The following is a 12,686-nucleotide window of genomic DNA, read 5'->3' as shown; positions in this document are numbered from 1 at the left end:
TCAACGCTCCCTATTGGATAAAGTAATAGCCCTAGCCCCTTACTAGTTCTCCCCACAAAAGAAAAAAGAGATGCCTGTTATTTACTTGTGAATTTGCATTGATCATAGTCAATATCAATATAAATCAAATGATCAAAATAATTTGATACCACTACCGATACTTAAAACCATGCCAAAGTAGCATCAATGAGTTGACTCAGTTGACAATGACTTGTGTCTCTTAATGAAGAGGTTAGGGTTTGACTCTCTTTGGTGGTAACATTTGAGATCTAATAGTTTGAACTTAGACGCGGACATCTTTCCTCACTATGCGGTATTGTGGTGGGGAGATGGATGTTGCCCCCATCAATACAAGATCTAGATTCTTGGCTGAGATACCCTAATCTTGACGGAGGGTGAGGAATTGGAATTTCCGCAATTAGTTAGGGTGGGTTTTTGCTAGAGTTTAAAATTTTGGATGAGTTCAACTCGATCGTATCTTCTTTTTTCTTTATGTTTTGCTTTCTATCTCATTTTCTTCTTCCCATAGACTCCTATATTTTTCACTAGTAGGTCCTTTCCACCTAACTACCTGTCCTCTCATCTCCTTCCTCTCACATTTGGGCCCTGAATGTGGTACACGGGCAGGCTTGTGTCAAGCTCTTCATGAGAGTGGGGCATGGAGGAACAGCCCCCCTGGGTGGAGAGGAACTGAATCTGCATTTTTCTTCCCTCTCCCTTGGTTAGGGACAATAATAATAATCAGCCTTAGCCAAGCCTAAGTTCAAGTAAATGGACTCAAAGTTGAACTAGGGCTTTAGAAAGACCAACCCAACCCAACCCTGCTGCAACCTCAGGAAAGTAAGGAAGGATGAGCTAGGGTCTTTCTTTCATTCACTGTTGTTAATTAATTCACAATGGGTCTTCATGCCTATCTTCCTCTGAAATAGGATAAATTCATAAGGTAAGAAAAGTACACCTCATGAAAAAATTTCATATTATCATTTATATATATATAAAAATATAAAAAATTACAAAGAAACAAACCGATTTTTCTTGGGAAACTCACTTATCATTTGAAAAGAATGGATAAAAAACAAAAGCACTAGAAGAGATTGAAATGGTTAAATCTAAGGCTTCCATAGGTGGCACTGGCATATGCATTCAGTAATTCATTCTGTGCAGACCAAAACTCAGCTTTCAAACCAGCTCTTCTCAATGCCTTTAGTACTTTGTTTCTATGGGTATACCCTGTAACCACCACTTTCTGACTGTTAACATCTACTTCCACCTTCTCAATCCCTGTTTCAACAACAAATAGCATCAGAAAAATAACATTCATTGCTTCTGCCAGAGCCTGAATTGAAATTATAAGCTGTGGTTCTCAAAGAAGAAAGAACGAATCTTACCTTTTACTTTAGAAAGACACTTCCTTAGTCTCTTCTCATGTATTCCTACCATCTCCACCTTCAATTCCACAGTCTGCAATTTTGTTCATCCTCATTAGAAAACTTCAACAGGAAACTCATGCATGCATGACTACCTATTCTACCTATCCTTGTGTTCAAGAACAAGAAAATGCAGCTACAGATACCCATTTATTGGCTCTTATATGTCAGAGGGTACCCATGAAACCAGAGCAAGATGAAAGAGAAGAAGAAACTTACCTCCATGAAGGACACCTTAGACTGGATCAGATTGATTGGATGACTTGAAGATTGTTATGAGGATGAGAGCAATAAAGAAATCAAGAGGCAATGATTTGAGGGCCTGAGACAATTGGAATGAACAAAGGGGGGGATGTTGATATATATAGTGGATGGAGACACAGACTTGAAAAGATGGAACGAACACTAAAGTGGGATTCTAGAGACATAGGTTTCAGGAATCTCTCTCTCTCTCTCTCTCTTCTTTGCTTTGCTTTTTCAAAGTGAAAATCAATATTAAACCATGAAAATAAGATGACAACTGAATGGTCTTGGGAGCTCAAGCTCCAAGGCTCTCTCTTCTCCCTCTCTCTCTCTCTCTGAGGAATGCAATGGAGTATCAAGTGTTAAAAATGATGGGCTTTGACGGGTCCAACTTAGCTTTTATGGGATCTTGGCTGATGAGACACAAACAATTTGCAACAAGTAATGAGGATATGAGCAGAACTAGTTGTCTCTGGAGTTCTTCAAGACTAAGTAACAAACCAACCAGGAAAAGTTGAAGACTGCAACATGGATCTGATCCAAAAGACATGAAAAATAATATGGATTGGACGGTTGAGATCATCTGATAGGGGATCAAGAGCCAAAAAAGATGATTATTCCCTTGTAGGAGAAGAAAAGAATGAAAAAGGGAAAAGGGTTTGATCAGTAACAAGGGTAAGAATTCGATCCCTTGAGGAAATTAATAAAGCATTGAGCAAGTTTGGTATTTTTAGGATAATATTGTCTCTTTAAGGTCTCAGGGAAGATTCCTTTTTGTTTCTCTTTGATTGGTACAGATCAGTGTCTACGTGGCATCAGTACCAACAGCCCACTTTTTCTTTTAGGCCGTCCAGAGAAATTCTGGAAGAATCCTAAGGAGTGTCAAAAGTGAGACCGGTTTGGTATTGATTATGAATTTTGATCCTCTGAACTCATTTGGAGTCCTGGAGTCTGGATCGTCTCCCCCATAGAGTTAGGGTGATGAGATTTTTTTTTTAATGTTTTATTAAAATTTTCTTGTGGGTCCTAAATAATTTGTGATTGTAACGATGAAAGATGATCCACACTCTCAAGACTGAACCCACGTAAACCCAATCTGGATCAATATTGGATTGATCTAATTGGAAAAGAATTAGCAGAGAAAAGATCTCCAAAAAAAAAAAGAAAAAGTTTATGTGATCTTTGCCAATTTAATAGCCATTTTTCTTTTCATAAATAGAATTCTATCTGGAACTAGACCTGAATCTAAAACGGTCTTTGAACTAAAAAAGAAAAGAAAAAAGAAAATCTTAAACGATCACCCTAATTCCCTAGCTCTTTGTTTCTGTAAGTTGGGAAATCTTAAATATTAATTTCATGGATTTTTGGTTCGTTAATTTCCTAATCAGAACTTTTTTCCCCACTTTCCCACCTCAAGCCATTTTAAAACCTCACATATTTTGTGGAACTTTGTAGGAAAGTTGAGAAAAATAAAAAGCGGGACCCACCACCATTACTTTTTCACAAAATCCTTTCTTTTCCTTTCCTTTTCTTCTCTCTCATCGCATTGGGACCCACATGTTTTTTTTCTCACTCCTTTTTTTCCCACCCTACCTTTGCAAACAAACGCAGCAACGTTTGAGTTTAAAGGTTAGGCTCAACAACCAAGGCCAAATTGCCCAAGGCATCCCGGATTACCAGAGTCAAAAAGATGAGAAAATTAGCTTTGAGAGATGGAGTGCTTAACTGCTTTACTAAATCTGAAATCTCTTTCTCAAAGCTTGAGTACTTCCTTAGCTTCTCTCAAAGGGTGCTTCACGTCTGTTTCCACACAATTCGGATCTCTTTATTGCATTCTTTCATCACATGTTTAGAAGAAGAATCAATCTCTTACACTAACAAGAAGATTTTACTTGGAAGTAGCGTGATTAATACGCTGCATAAAGCAGATGGCCTAGATTCACTAATCAATCCAAAATAATTTGGATCGTTTAATTGACTTACATGCAAATTGTTGAAATGTTAGTGAATCATATAATTAAGGGTAATTTTCATATGGACCCCCTGAGGGTTGGTCTATGTCATTTTTAGTCCAAAAAAATTGAAACTTTGCATATGCCTCCCCGTGCATAAAGTCAATTAGGACAAATTATCTTTGTGCCATTTGCCCTTTTCTTTTTTGTAGCAACTCTTTGGCCCCGGGTTTGTTTTGCTTTTGCCAAACGAATTTTGCTTTGCCTCCCCCGTTTATAAAGATCTTTGCATTATCCTTTTTGACCATTTGTCTTTATTTTTTTTATTTTTTACATATACATCCTACTTGTCATGAAACTCCTCCTTCTTAGTCCAAAATTTGAAAATCTTATTTATATTTTAATGCCTCCTTTATATGTTTCTCGTCCCCTGCTTCCTTTTTTGTCTAGGGAGTCTGGTTTTGGCGGTGGTGTTTGTTTTTTGATGGCTTGGTCTGTGTATTTGTCTTTAATTGATCTTTTTATATCGGGGAGGCTGCTTTCAATTTTTTGGACTAATGACATAACCCTCGGGGGTCCATGAGTTGTCCACAAAAGTGGGCTTGGTCTCAACGATTTTGTCCTTTTGCTTTTCTTGCCGGGGAGGCATTGCGTTTCTTTTTTGGCTTGCTGCCCCTCGGGGCCTTGTTCCTATAATTAAACAGTCCAAATTTAATTTGGATCGAGCTTAGAATCTGGGCCATCAATTGCTTGAAGCAACGCATTAATTACGCTGCTCCCAATCAAAATTCTCAAAGAAGCCCCCTTCTAAACGTATGGTGGAAAAATGTAATGGGAGGATAGGGTAAAGGATCCCAGATAAAAATCATTTGGTGCGTACAGTAGTACATTGCTATAAAATGACAAGTGAAATATGTTGAGATTCAAAGATTAATTTTAAGTGAAAAGACCAATACTCCTTAATGAAGAGGTTGTGAGTTTGACTCTTGTTGATAGCAATGTGTAATATCCCCACACCCCTTATATATAAAAAATGCCTTGTACCAAATAAAAACTCCAGTTTTATAACCCATTTCAAACATTCGACTCCTACAATTTCCATTTTTCTTTCTCTTCCTTCTTCATTTCTTTGAGTGGAATTTGGTCGAATTGTCCTCATCAACACGAATGCGACCTTTTCAGATGAGATGGTCAACCGTATGGTTAGACATTGAAGACAAAAGAGAAGGTACAAGATATAAAACATGATTGAAAATGTCTAATGAAAAATTTCCTAATTTATTATTTTGGGAAAAGAAAATTTGCTCTCGTTGAAGTAGCTTATATAACATTTGTTATGATTAAATCTCTAGTTTCTAACATTTATCACATATGTAAAGACAGTCCTTGTTCATTATTGCACGTGTCTTTCGTGCATGGTTCTCGGATCGTGTCATATGATGTTTTCAAGATCCAACATTGTGTTTACTAGGGTAGAAAATCACAATCCTTGGGTCTCGAAAATGCCATGTTTCATGATTTGAGAACCTCACGGCTATTATAGTAAACAAAATTTTTTGTCGGAAGGAGTCTTTAACAACAAAAGGTAGTCTTAATATAGGATTTCGAAACTTGCACTTTTTCTTCAATGAATTTTGCAAATCTTGCTTGACAACCTCCGCTTTTAATTATTTATTCTTGTTTATAAGAAGATTTGATAAGGGCAAAAATGTCCTTCAATATAAACTTATTGATATTAGACATAAAAATATTTCAGGGATATAAATGTTTTTTTTGGTGAACCTGATATAAATGTTATCATATGCAAATCTAAAAGGTGTACATCTAATCTGCTTCACTGAATTTATGAATTGAGGATTTTTTTGTTTGCAAAAATTTTATAGTTGGAAACCTGACCAAAATTTTTTTTTTGGGTAAAAGAAACCCTAGCATTCTAATAATTGACAGACGATGAGAGAAATCACACCCAATCTCACTGGTACCTAATCTCGGAAGGAAGAAAAACAAGGAGAGATCGTTCATCAATTCCAACTTACATGACAGAAGGAACGAACGCAATCACAGAAGTTTCATCGATCGAAGAAAACAGGAATGAGGCAAGAAATCGTCGACAGCTTTCCGACTTGCCGGACGATTGTCTGGCTTGCATATTCACCTTCTTGGACTCCGTCGACCGGAAAAGTTGCTCTCTTGTCTGTCGCCGATGGCTATACGTTGAAGGTCAGAACCAACATTTTCTCTCCATCAGAGCCAAATCTGATCTCTTCCCTGTAATTCCTTCCCTCTTCAATCGCTACAATGCCGTCACCAAGCTTGTTTTCAAATCCTATTATATGTCAAGCCCATCTTACTTCATCGACGACGATGGTCTCGTCCTTGTCTCTTCCCTTTGCCATAACCTTAATTTCCTCAAGCTCTGTCGTTGCAAGCAGTTAACTGATGCAGGAATGGCCGCTTTTGCGGTCAATTTCAAGGGTAAGGGTTTAAAGGAGCTGCATTTACACGCCTGCAGTTTCGGTGCCAAAGGCATGAACGCTGTCCTCGATCACTCTTCTTCCCTGGAAATTCTCTCTGTCAATTGTCTTGGGGGAATTACGGATGATTCTCCTGGCATGCCTATTGGACCTGGAATTGCTGCTCAATCTCTCAAAACCATCCGCATCAAGCAGCGGCGTAACGGAGAATGCTTTGGACCCTTGATTGTTGGATCCAAGAAACTCAGAACGTTGAAGATATCCTGTCGATCTGGAGATTGGGACAAGATCTTGGAAGCCATGGCAGAACAAGTCACCGGTTTGGTTGAGATCCATCTGGAGACACTCGGTGTAAGCGATTCTGCCCTAATTTCCATCTCTAACTGTTCTGATTTGGAGATTTTGCATCTGGTTAAGACCACCGATTGGAATAATCCGTCTGAAATATCCTTCGTTCATTTCTTTCACGAACTGATAACGGAATTCCACATCTTTGGATGGAGAGGGAAAGGTAACAACTATGAAATCACTGACGAAGGCTTTTGTGCCATTGCCAAAAGATGCCATAAGCTTAAGGAATTGATAATCTTTGGTGGAAACCCTACTTGTTTGAGCTTGAGTTCCCTTGCTGTGAATTGCCGGAACCTGGAGCGATTTGCAGTCTGTTGGAGTCCAACCTTTGGTGACGCTGAGATTTCTTGCATTGTTTCAAAATTCATGGCGTTGAATAATTTGTGCATCATGGGCTGCCCTGTTACCGATCATGGCGTGGAAATTCTTTCTCATAGCAATTGCCCTAATCTGGTGAAGCTGACGATTACGTTTTGCATGCATTTGAGCGATGGTCGCATAAATCGTTTGAAGGCAGATCGAGCTTCACTGACTGTTAATTCTTTTGAAAGAAACAGCGGTCGATTTCTGTGTCCGTTCTGGGAAGCTGTCACACGTTATTTGAATTCTCTAATAACATAAGAAAAGAAGAAGTCAAAAAAAAAAAAAAAAAAAAAAAATGTTCTTCTCCGATTGTAATTTAAAATTTTAATAATAAAATTTTTATTGAAGAACAGTAGCATGTTTATAGTCAACAATTGACGAATCAAATAAACAAAACCTTCCGCACTAGAAAGTCAATAATAGAATTTGGCTTAGTAGGAATATAAGAGAAAGAGACAAGCTCTGATAAAGAACACGAAGTTTGAATATCTCAAACCATAAAAATATAAGTTTTTTTTTTTTATTTAAATTTATTTATTTTACAAAATTTCACTTAATTTTTTCAAATTTACAAACAAAACTCCTAGTTCACTTGAGAGCCACAGGCGCCAGAAAACCCTAGAATAAGGAACTTAAAGCTTGGAAGAAGGTGGTCGATGTTGTTCACCCCAAGGGCTCTTTGATATTTGAGAAATGGTGCCACCTGTGATTGAGTTAGGGTTTTTTTTCTTTTTTTCTTTGAGATTCTTGTTTTGCTAGACTTGTCCATGTTTCTTGCAATTCTTGCTTCCAATGCCATTTGATTTGTTTACCTCAATCAATTGATTCTTTTGGTGTTAATTGTGATGGATTTCAGTATTTGCCATGAAAGCAAAGGAGAGAGGTAGATAGATGTCTCCGAAATTTGCAATCTAAGTTCATTAAGGGTTTCATTGTCTTGGTAGACTTCTCTCTTTCCAAATCTAATTCTATTTGATTAGAAACTCTACAACTTTTGATTTCTGAGTCTTGCCATTTTCTAGCTCATTGCTCTATCCCTAACCCGCTTCTAAAAGCAATTACATGATTTTTTTTGCCTATGCTACTATGAATGTTAGCGCTAGACAAGAGTGAGGGGGAAGAAAAGGAAAGCAAAAAATACCTTTGCAGATCTCCCATCATAGAATATTGTTAATTGTAAAATCTAAAATTTCATCTAACTTTGATCAATAGTGGGGAAGAGTTGCAGCAATGATGGGGGAGGTGGGGTGATGGTTGTTGGTAGGGGGAGCGGGAGGTGGTGGTTTCTGGTGGCGGTGGGTAGTTTTCAAGAAGAGAGAGACATTTGGAGGGAACTGAATATTAAGGGCAATATTGTAATTTGATAAGATAAGGGCATTTGAGTCTTAACACATTTTAAATTTTGAAAACTTAGCGGTCAAATGGTCAAAAAATATTAATGGATGACTTGTAATTTCTCAAATTCACTAGTGAAAGCAGCATGTAATATTTGCCACATAAGTGGGACACACTAGAGTTTAGGCCCAACTCAAGTGAGCAACATTAAAAAAACTATATATATTAGTAGAAAAGAAGTTTAGTTAACACCAACGTTTAAAGTTGGGATTAGAATCAATAGAATTGGGCAACTAGACTAACAACTAGTTGATTTGGTCCTGCTCAACCTCACTCTTTTACAATGAAATTCTGATCAAGCCAAGCATCAAATGAAAAAACTTGCAGTGAGAGGTGGATTACGATGGCCAATCCCTCTCACTCTATTCCCAGCAGAAGGTGGGTAAGATTTCAATGAGGAAAGCAAATGACAAAACCAAATCCTCTACAGAAATAATGAGAAAAATTTTCAATCCATCTGATTAAATTAAAATTTTCTTTTCTTAGAAAATTAGATGTTAATGGTATTAAATTTTATTCTACCTAATTTAATTTTTTTAAAAATCTTACCTTGAGATTAAATACATGTCAAGAATCCAACCATGTGGACTAAAAAATTTCGTCGCCATGTAGATAAACCATTGAGACTCATCAATGGCATCACAAAATTAACTGACATCATGGGAAATCTTCTCCCTTTTGGCTATGCTAAAATAAAGTTGTTGATTTTCATCACCTTAATTTCTTTTCCCATGGCTGAAACAACTTAACGATGCAGGAAGATACAACTACAGGAGAAAAGTAAGATAAAAGGAAGAAATAGATTATATTCAAAGAGAACTAGAAGCAATCCTGATTCATGCTTAAAGTATCCACCAAGTTGCAACTTCGCAACACTGGATCTTGCTTAGATTCTTTGCAACCACTAAGGAAAAGAATGTACGGATTTCACAAGCCAAAAATCTACTAAATTCATGATTGAACAGACAATATATTCTAAGTGATCAAAGTTATTAGAATGGACTGTAAGCCATATATACACAAAATTACCCAAAAAAAAGGTATAAGCAATATATCATTGAACAATGCACAATGTAATGATCAAACACTGTTGGGTTCACTTTCATCTTTAACTATCAAACCGAAGATTGTTGGGTTCACTCTCATTTTAACTACAAAACTTTATGGAGAGGCAGAGATGCCAAAAAGCCGAAGGAAGAGTATGAAGACGATCACACAATGATATCTTTCAATGGAACAAGATTGCTTATGGCAGGATTACTGGTCCTAATAGCAGTGATGATGTTACTGTTGTTGTTACTGCTGCTGCTGTTACTGTTATTGTTGTTATAGAGCATATAAGTTGCCTGGTCCAAGGTACCTTCTCTGAAAACATAGATCCCTTCTTCCTCGTCCAAGCGACGGAACTTTTTATCAAAAGGCCGGTCATAAACTCGATGAAGAGGCATACCCCTGAAAGAAAGCAAGAGAGTAATTCAATAAACAACATAATGCTTGGTTGCTCTGTAATTAAACAAACTTCTTAAGCTACTCAACATTTGAATTGTGAGGACCTGCAACCTTGAATATATAAAATTAGAAGGGAAGCTATAGCTGCAATTCTGAAACACAACAGAATAAGAAGTCCAAAAACTGCATAGTAGCTCAATGGGACTTTCCTGGGAAAGAATGCAACAATAGTGTATAAATGTAAAGATGGATGGTTCCACTTCCTAAGGTAAAGAAAGCAGATAGATTGAAGAGGATGGCTAGGGCAAACCTTATGATGTGTTCGAATCAGAGGATTGTGGATAGCTCACAGGCTATACCTGTAACTCTAAACAAAATCAGTTTGGCAGATTGATCTTTATAATAGCATTCACTAGACCCCTTTTCATTTTGTTTTTGCCTACTGCATGTACAGAATCCTTGAGAGAACATAGAAGTGATGAACTCTAATTGTCAGCTGAAATTGAACTTGACCCCGATTCCTCTACCCTCAACAGCAATACCCTTCACATCCCCCCACTACACATTTAGGAGAGGATCTACTGTGTTAGTGTTCAGATGTAGGCTCCTCTCCTGAATGTGGGAGTATAACATTATTCGACGATAGAGAATCCCAACTCTTCACAGCCTTAACCAAAATGAGAACTAAAATCAGATATTTAAGTTCATGACTGGGTGCCAAAAATAAATGATACCCACTCAAAGGATTTTTTTTTTTTCTAATTCATTTTCTCATCCCTATACCACACCCTACAATTGGTGTGGTGTGGCATCCCTTCTACACATACAGGGTGGGTCACCCTTCACCTAAACAAATTTTTAAAATTCAAAAAATGCGCGAAAATGTTCTCTGAGCCCTTTGAAATTTTTCTCTTCTATTCATGTGAATGACCTAATTGATGCACCCTTCTATGCCCTAGTGATGCATCTATTCTGGGGCAACTGAGCAAATGATATTAATTTTATAACAAAAAAAAAAAAAAAGAAGTAAACAATATGAAATATTTTCACACTTGCAGAAAATAAAAAAGAAACCCCAGTTCCCTCAAACAAGATCCTAACTCCTCTTACCCCAAAAAATTCAGATCCTAAGGCCTGAGTTATTACCTAACTTAATGCCATAGCTGTCCCCAACTATCATTTGAATTAGTCATAAGTGTAACAGAAAACAGTTTCAATAGCATTTTGGTAAAATTCTCAAAGACTCCAGAGTGTGAAAATCGTGGTCAATCAACAAAAGGAGACAAAAAAGACTAACAACTAAATTCTACAAATAATAATTTAAACCCTAAAAAAAAAAAAATCAGAAATAGAGGGGCCATGGGCCATGCCATGGCCCATTGGCCCAAACAAGGACACGAGGTTTGTCATCCTATCATTTATAATAATAATAAGACGATTGCGTGCCGACTACTACTCAAGGGTACCACGCTCTTTCTCTCTGGTTTCGTCAACGAAGGAAACTCTTTACAAGGCTACATGAAATCCTACTGGGCCTGGATCTGGGCCCTTAGTTTTACATGGGTTTTCAGCTTTTTTATTTTTATTTCTTTTTCATTTCCCCACCTGATTTTGGAATTATAATTCTTTTCTCTCTCTCATGGTTATTTCGTGTGCACAATTCAACAATATTGGACGGCTTTACCCCTAAATGAAACCTAAAATTGTGAGCTGAACCACTTCCTCACAGAAACTGCATGACAGTGATGGAGGGAGAGTGAGATGAATTTCACACCTTCCAGCGAAAACGGCAACAACGAGAAAACGATTCAGAGAAAATCGAATCAACTCAGAAAGCATGTGTGCTGACCAAGCATGCCGACAAGTTCTGTTTTCTTAAATTAAAAAACCTAAAAATTCCAATCGAAGAGCTTAAGACCTTTTTCGTAACTAGGAAAACCTGCTTTGTGAATCATCACACCTCAACAATCTACAGAAAACAAGGAAAAAACTAAGAAGCAAAGTAGCAGTAATTTTGGCTTTTTCTACAGATTGTTACTATTTGAAGGAAGCTTGGATAAAAAATGGAAACACCATTTTTCTTTGGATGAAGTCGTTTTAATGGAAAGTGGAAACACCGCGTTAATGAATAGTAAACAATTTTTTTTTAATTTTGCAGAGGGAAGAAAGGATTGATCAATAAACCAAAACTAATTTGAAAATCAAATTAAGAGCAGAAAAATTGGAAGAATCAAGAAGAAGCGGAGAGAAAGGCGAGAAATACGGACCTAACGTGGAAGATATCGGAGATATCACTGTTCCCAAGGTAAAAAGCCACAGCATCCACGAATGCTCGATACGTGCAGGTATGCAACCCGTCGATCCTCGGATACGGAAGTCTCGGCCGAGGAAGAACTTCCGTCGGAGACCGATTCCGGCAACCACCAGCGGCGGAAAACACGTATTCTTTCCAAGCACCACCTGCCGCGTTCGTCGGAGATGATGAAGAAGACGATGTCAACGATGATACAGGAAGGCCAATGAAACCGAGAGTAGCCATGATTGGTTCCAACTCGTCGTGAGTCATGATAGGTTTGAAAGTTCTTGTTTGCCAAAGCGCAAGCTTCCGAAGCGAATCTTCCATTCTCAGCATTTTTTTCTTCTTCTTCGATGAAACCCAAAAGTGAGGAACAAGAGATCAGAGAAAGGTTAAGAATAGGGGGAAGTTGGTTTTGGAATTTCTGGAATTTCAAGTTTGAAAGGGTTTCTTTTTTAGTTCCTTTAAGCGGGCATTTTTGGGAAGATTTTCAATTCTCTATTGGTCCTTGTGATCGGTGAACAATTACGAAAGTGCCACACAGGGGACACCAAATCCCACTTGTCATGGTTTCGTACATTTTCATGAAGACAAAATTACTCTTCACCGCTTTTCTTTAATTACTTATTTTTGGTAATTACCAATTTTTTAATTACAGAATTTAAAAACGCAAAGGTCAAACGTGGAATTTTAGATTGAGCTAAGATTTAGAAGATAAATTTTTTAAAATTTTAAT

At 37.4% G+C, this 12,686-nt stretch overlaps 2 protein-coding genes and 1 pseudogene across 2 annotated transcripts; 1 reads left to right on the top strand and 2 right to left on the bottom strand.

The window, feature by feature from the left end:
• Positions 1-1,049: 1,049 nt before the first annotated feature.
• LOC149015025 (heavy metal-associated isoprenylated plant protein 28-like) lies at positions 1,050-1,805 on the bottom strand. The gene is made up of 3 exons (XM_089154989.1): positions 1,647-1,805; positions 1,389-1,461; positions 1,050-1,281 (listed from the first exon to the last, which is right to left on the bottom strand). Exons 1-3 carry the CDS (start codon positions 1,650-1,652, stop codon positions 1,085-1,087), a joined length of 276 nt encoding a protein of 91 aa, XP_089011115.1. The 5' UTR covers positions 1,653-1,805; the 3' UTR covers positions 1,050-1,084.
• Positions 1,806-5,368: 3,563 nt separating this feature from the next.
• On the top strand, positions 5,369-7,265 carry LOC149015024 (F-box protein At1g47056 pseudogene; annotated as a pseudogene).
• Positions 7,266-9,143: 1,878 nt separating this feature from the next.
• On the bottom strand, positions 9,144-12,379 carry LOC149015023 (tubulin-tyrosine ligase). Its single transcript, XM_089156007.1, has 2 exons — positions 11,922-12,379; positions 9,144-9,657 (listed from the first exon to the last, which is right to left on the bottom strand). Exons 1-2 carry the CDS (start codon positions 12,284-12,286, stop codon positions 9,417-9,419), a joined length of 606 nt encoding a protein of 201 aa, XP_089012133.1. The 5' UTR covers positions 12,287-12,379; the 3' UTR covers positions 9,144-9,416.
• Positions 12,380-12,686: the final 307 nt, after the last annotated feature.

The sequence above is a fragment of the Hakea prostrata genome, chromosome 5 (genome assembly GCF_041222555.1).
Source record: "Hakea prostrata isolate BN-2017 chromosome 5, UWA_Hpros_2, whole genome shotgun sequence".
Lineage (NCBI taxonomy): Eukaryota > Viridiplantae > Streptophyta > Magnoliopsida > Proteales > Proteaceae > Hakea > Hakea prostrata.
Note: the sequence above shows the minus strand (reverse complement) of the source record. Positions and strands in the feature narration are given on the sequence as shown.

What these genes read in the sequence shown, in the direction of transcription:
- LOC149015025 (XM_089154989.1), bottom strand. An exon ending in GTGTCTTTCTAAAGTAAAAG is followed by an intron (nt 1,282 to 1,388) that starts GTAAGATTCGTT and finishes TTGTTGAAACAG; the next exon opens with GGATTGAGAAGGTGGAAGTA.
- LOC149015023 (XM_089156007.1), bottom strand. Translation starts at nt 12,286, where the DNA reads ATGCTGAGAATGGAAGATTCGCTTCGGAAGCTTGCGCTTTGGCAAACA. An exon ending in TCCGATATCTTCCACGTTAG is followed by an intron (nt 9,658 to 11,921) that starts GTCCGTATTTCT and finishes GCTTTCTTTCAG; the next exon opens with GGGTATGCCTCTTCATCGAG.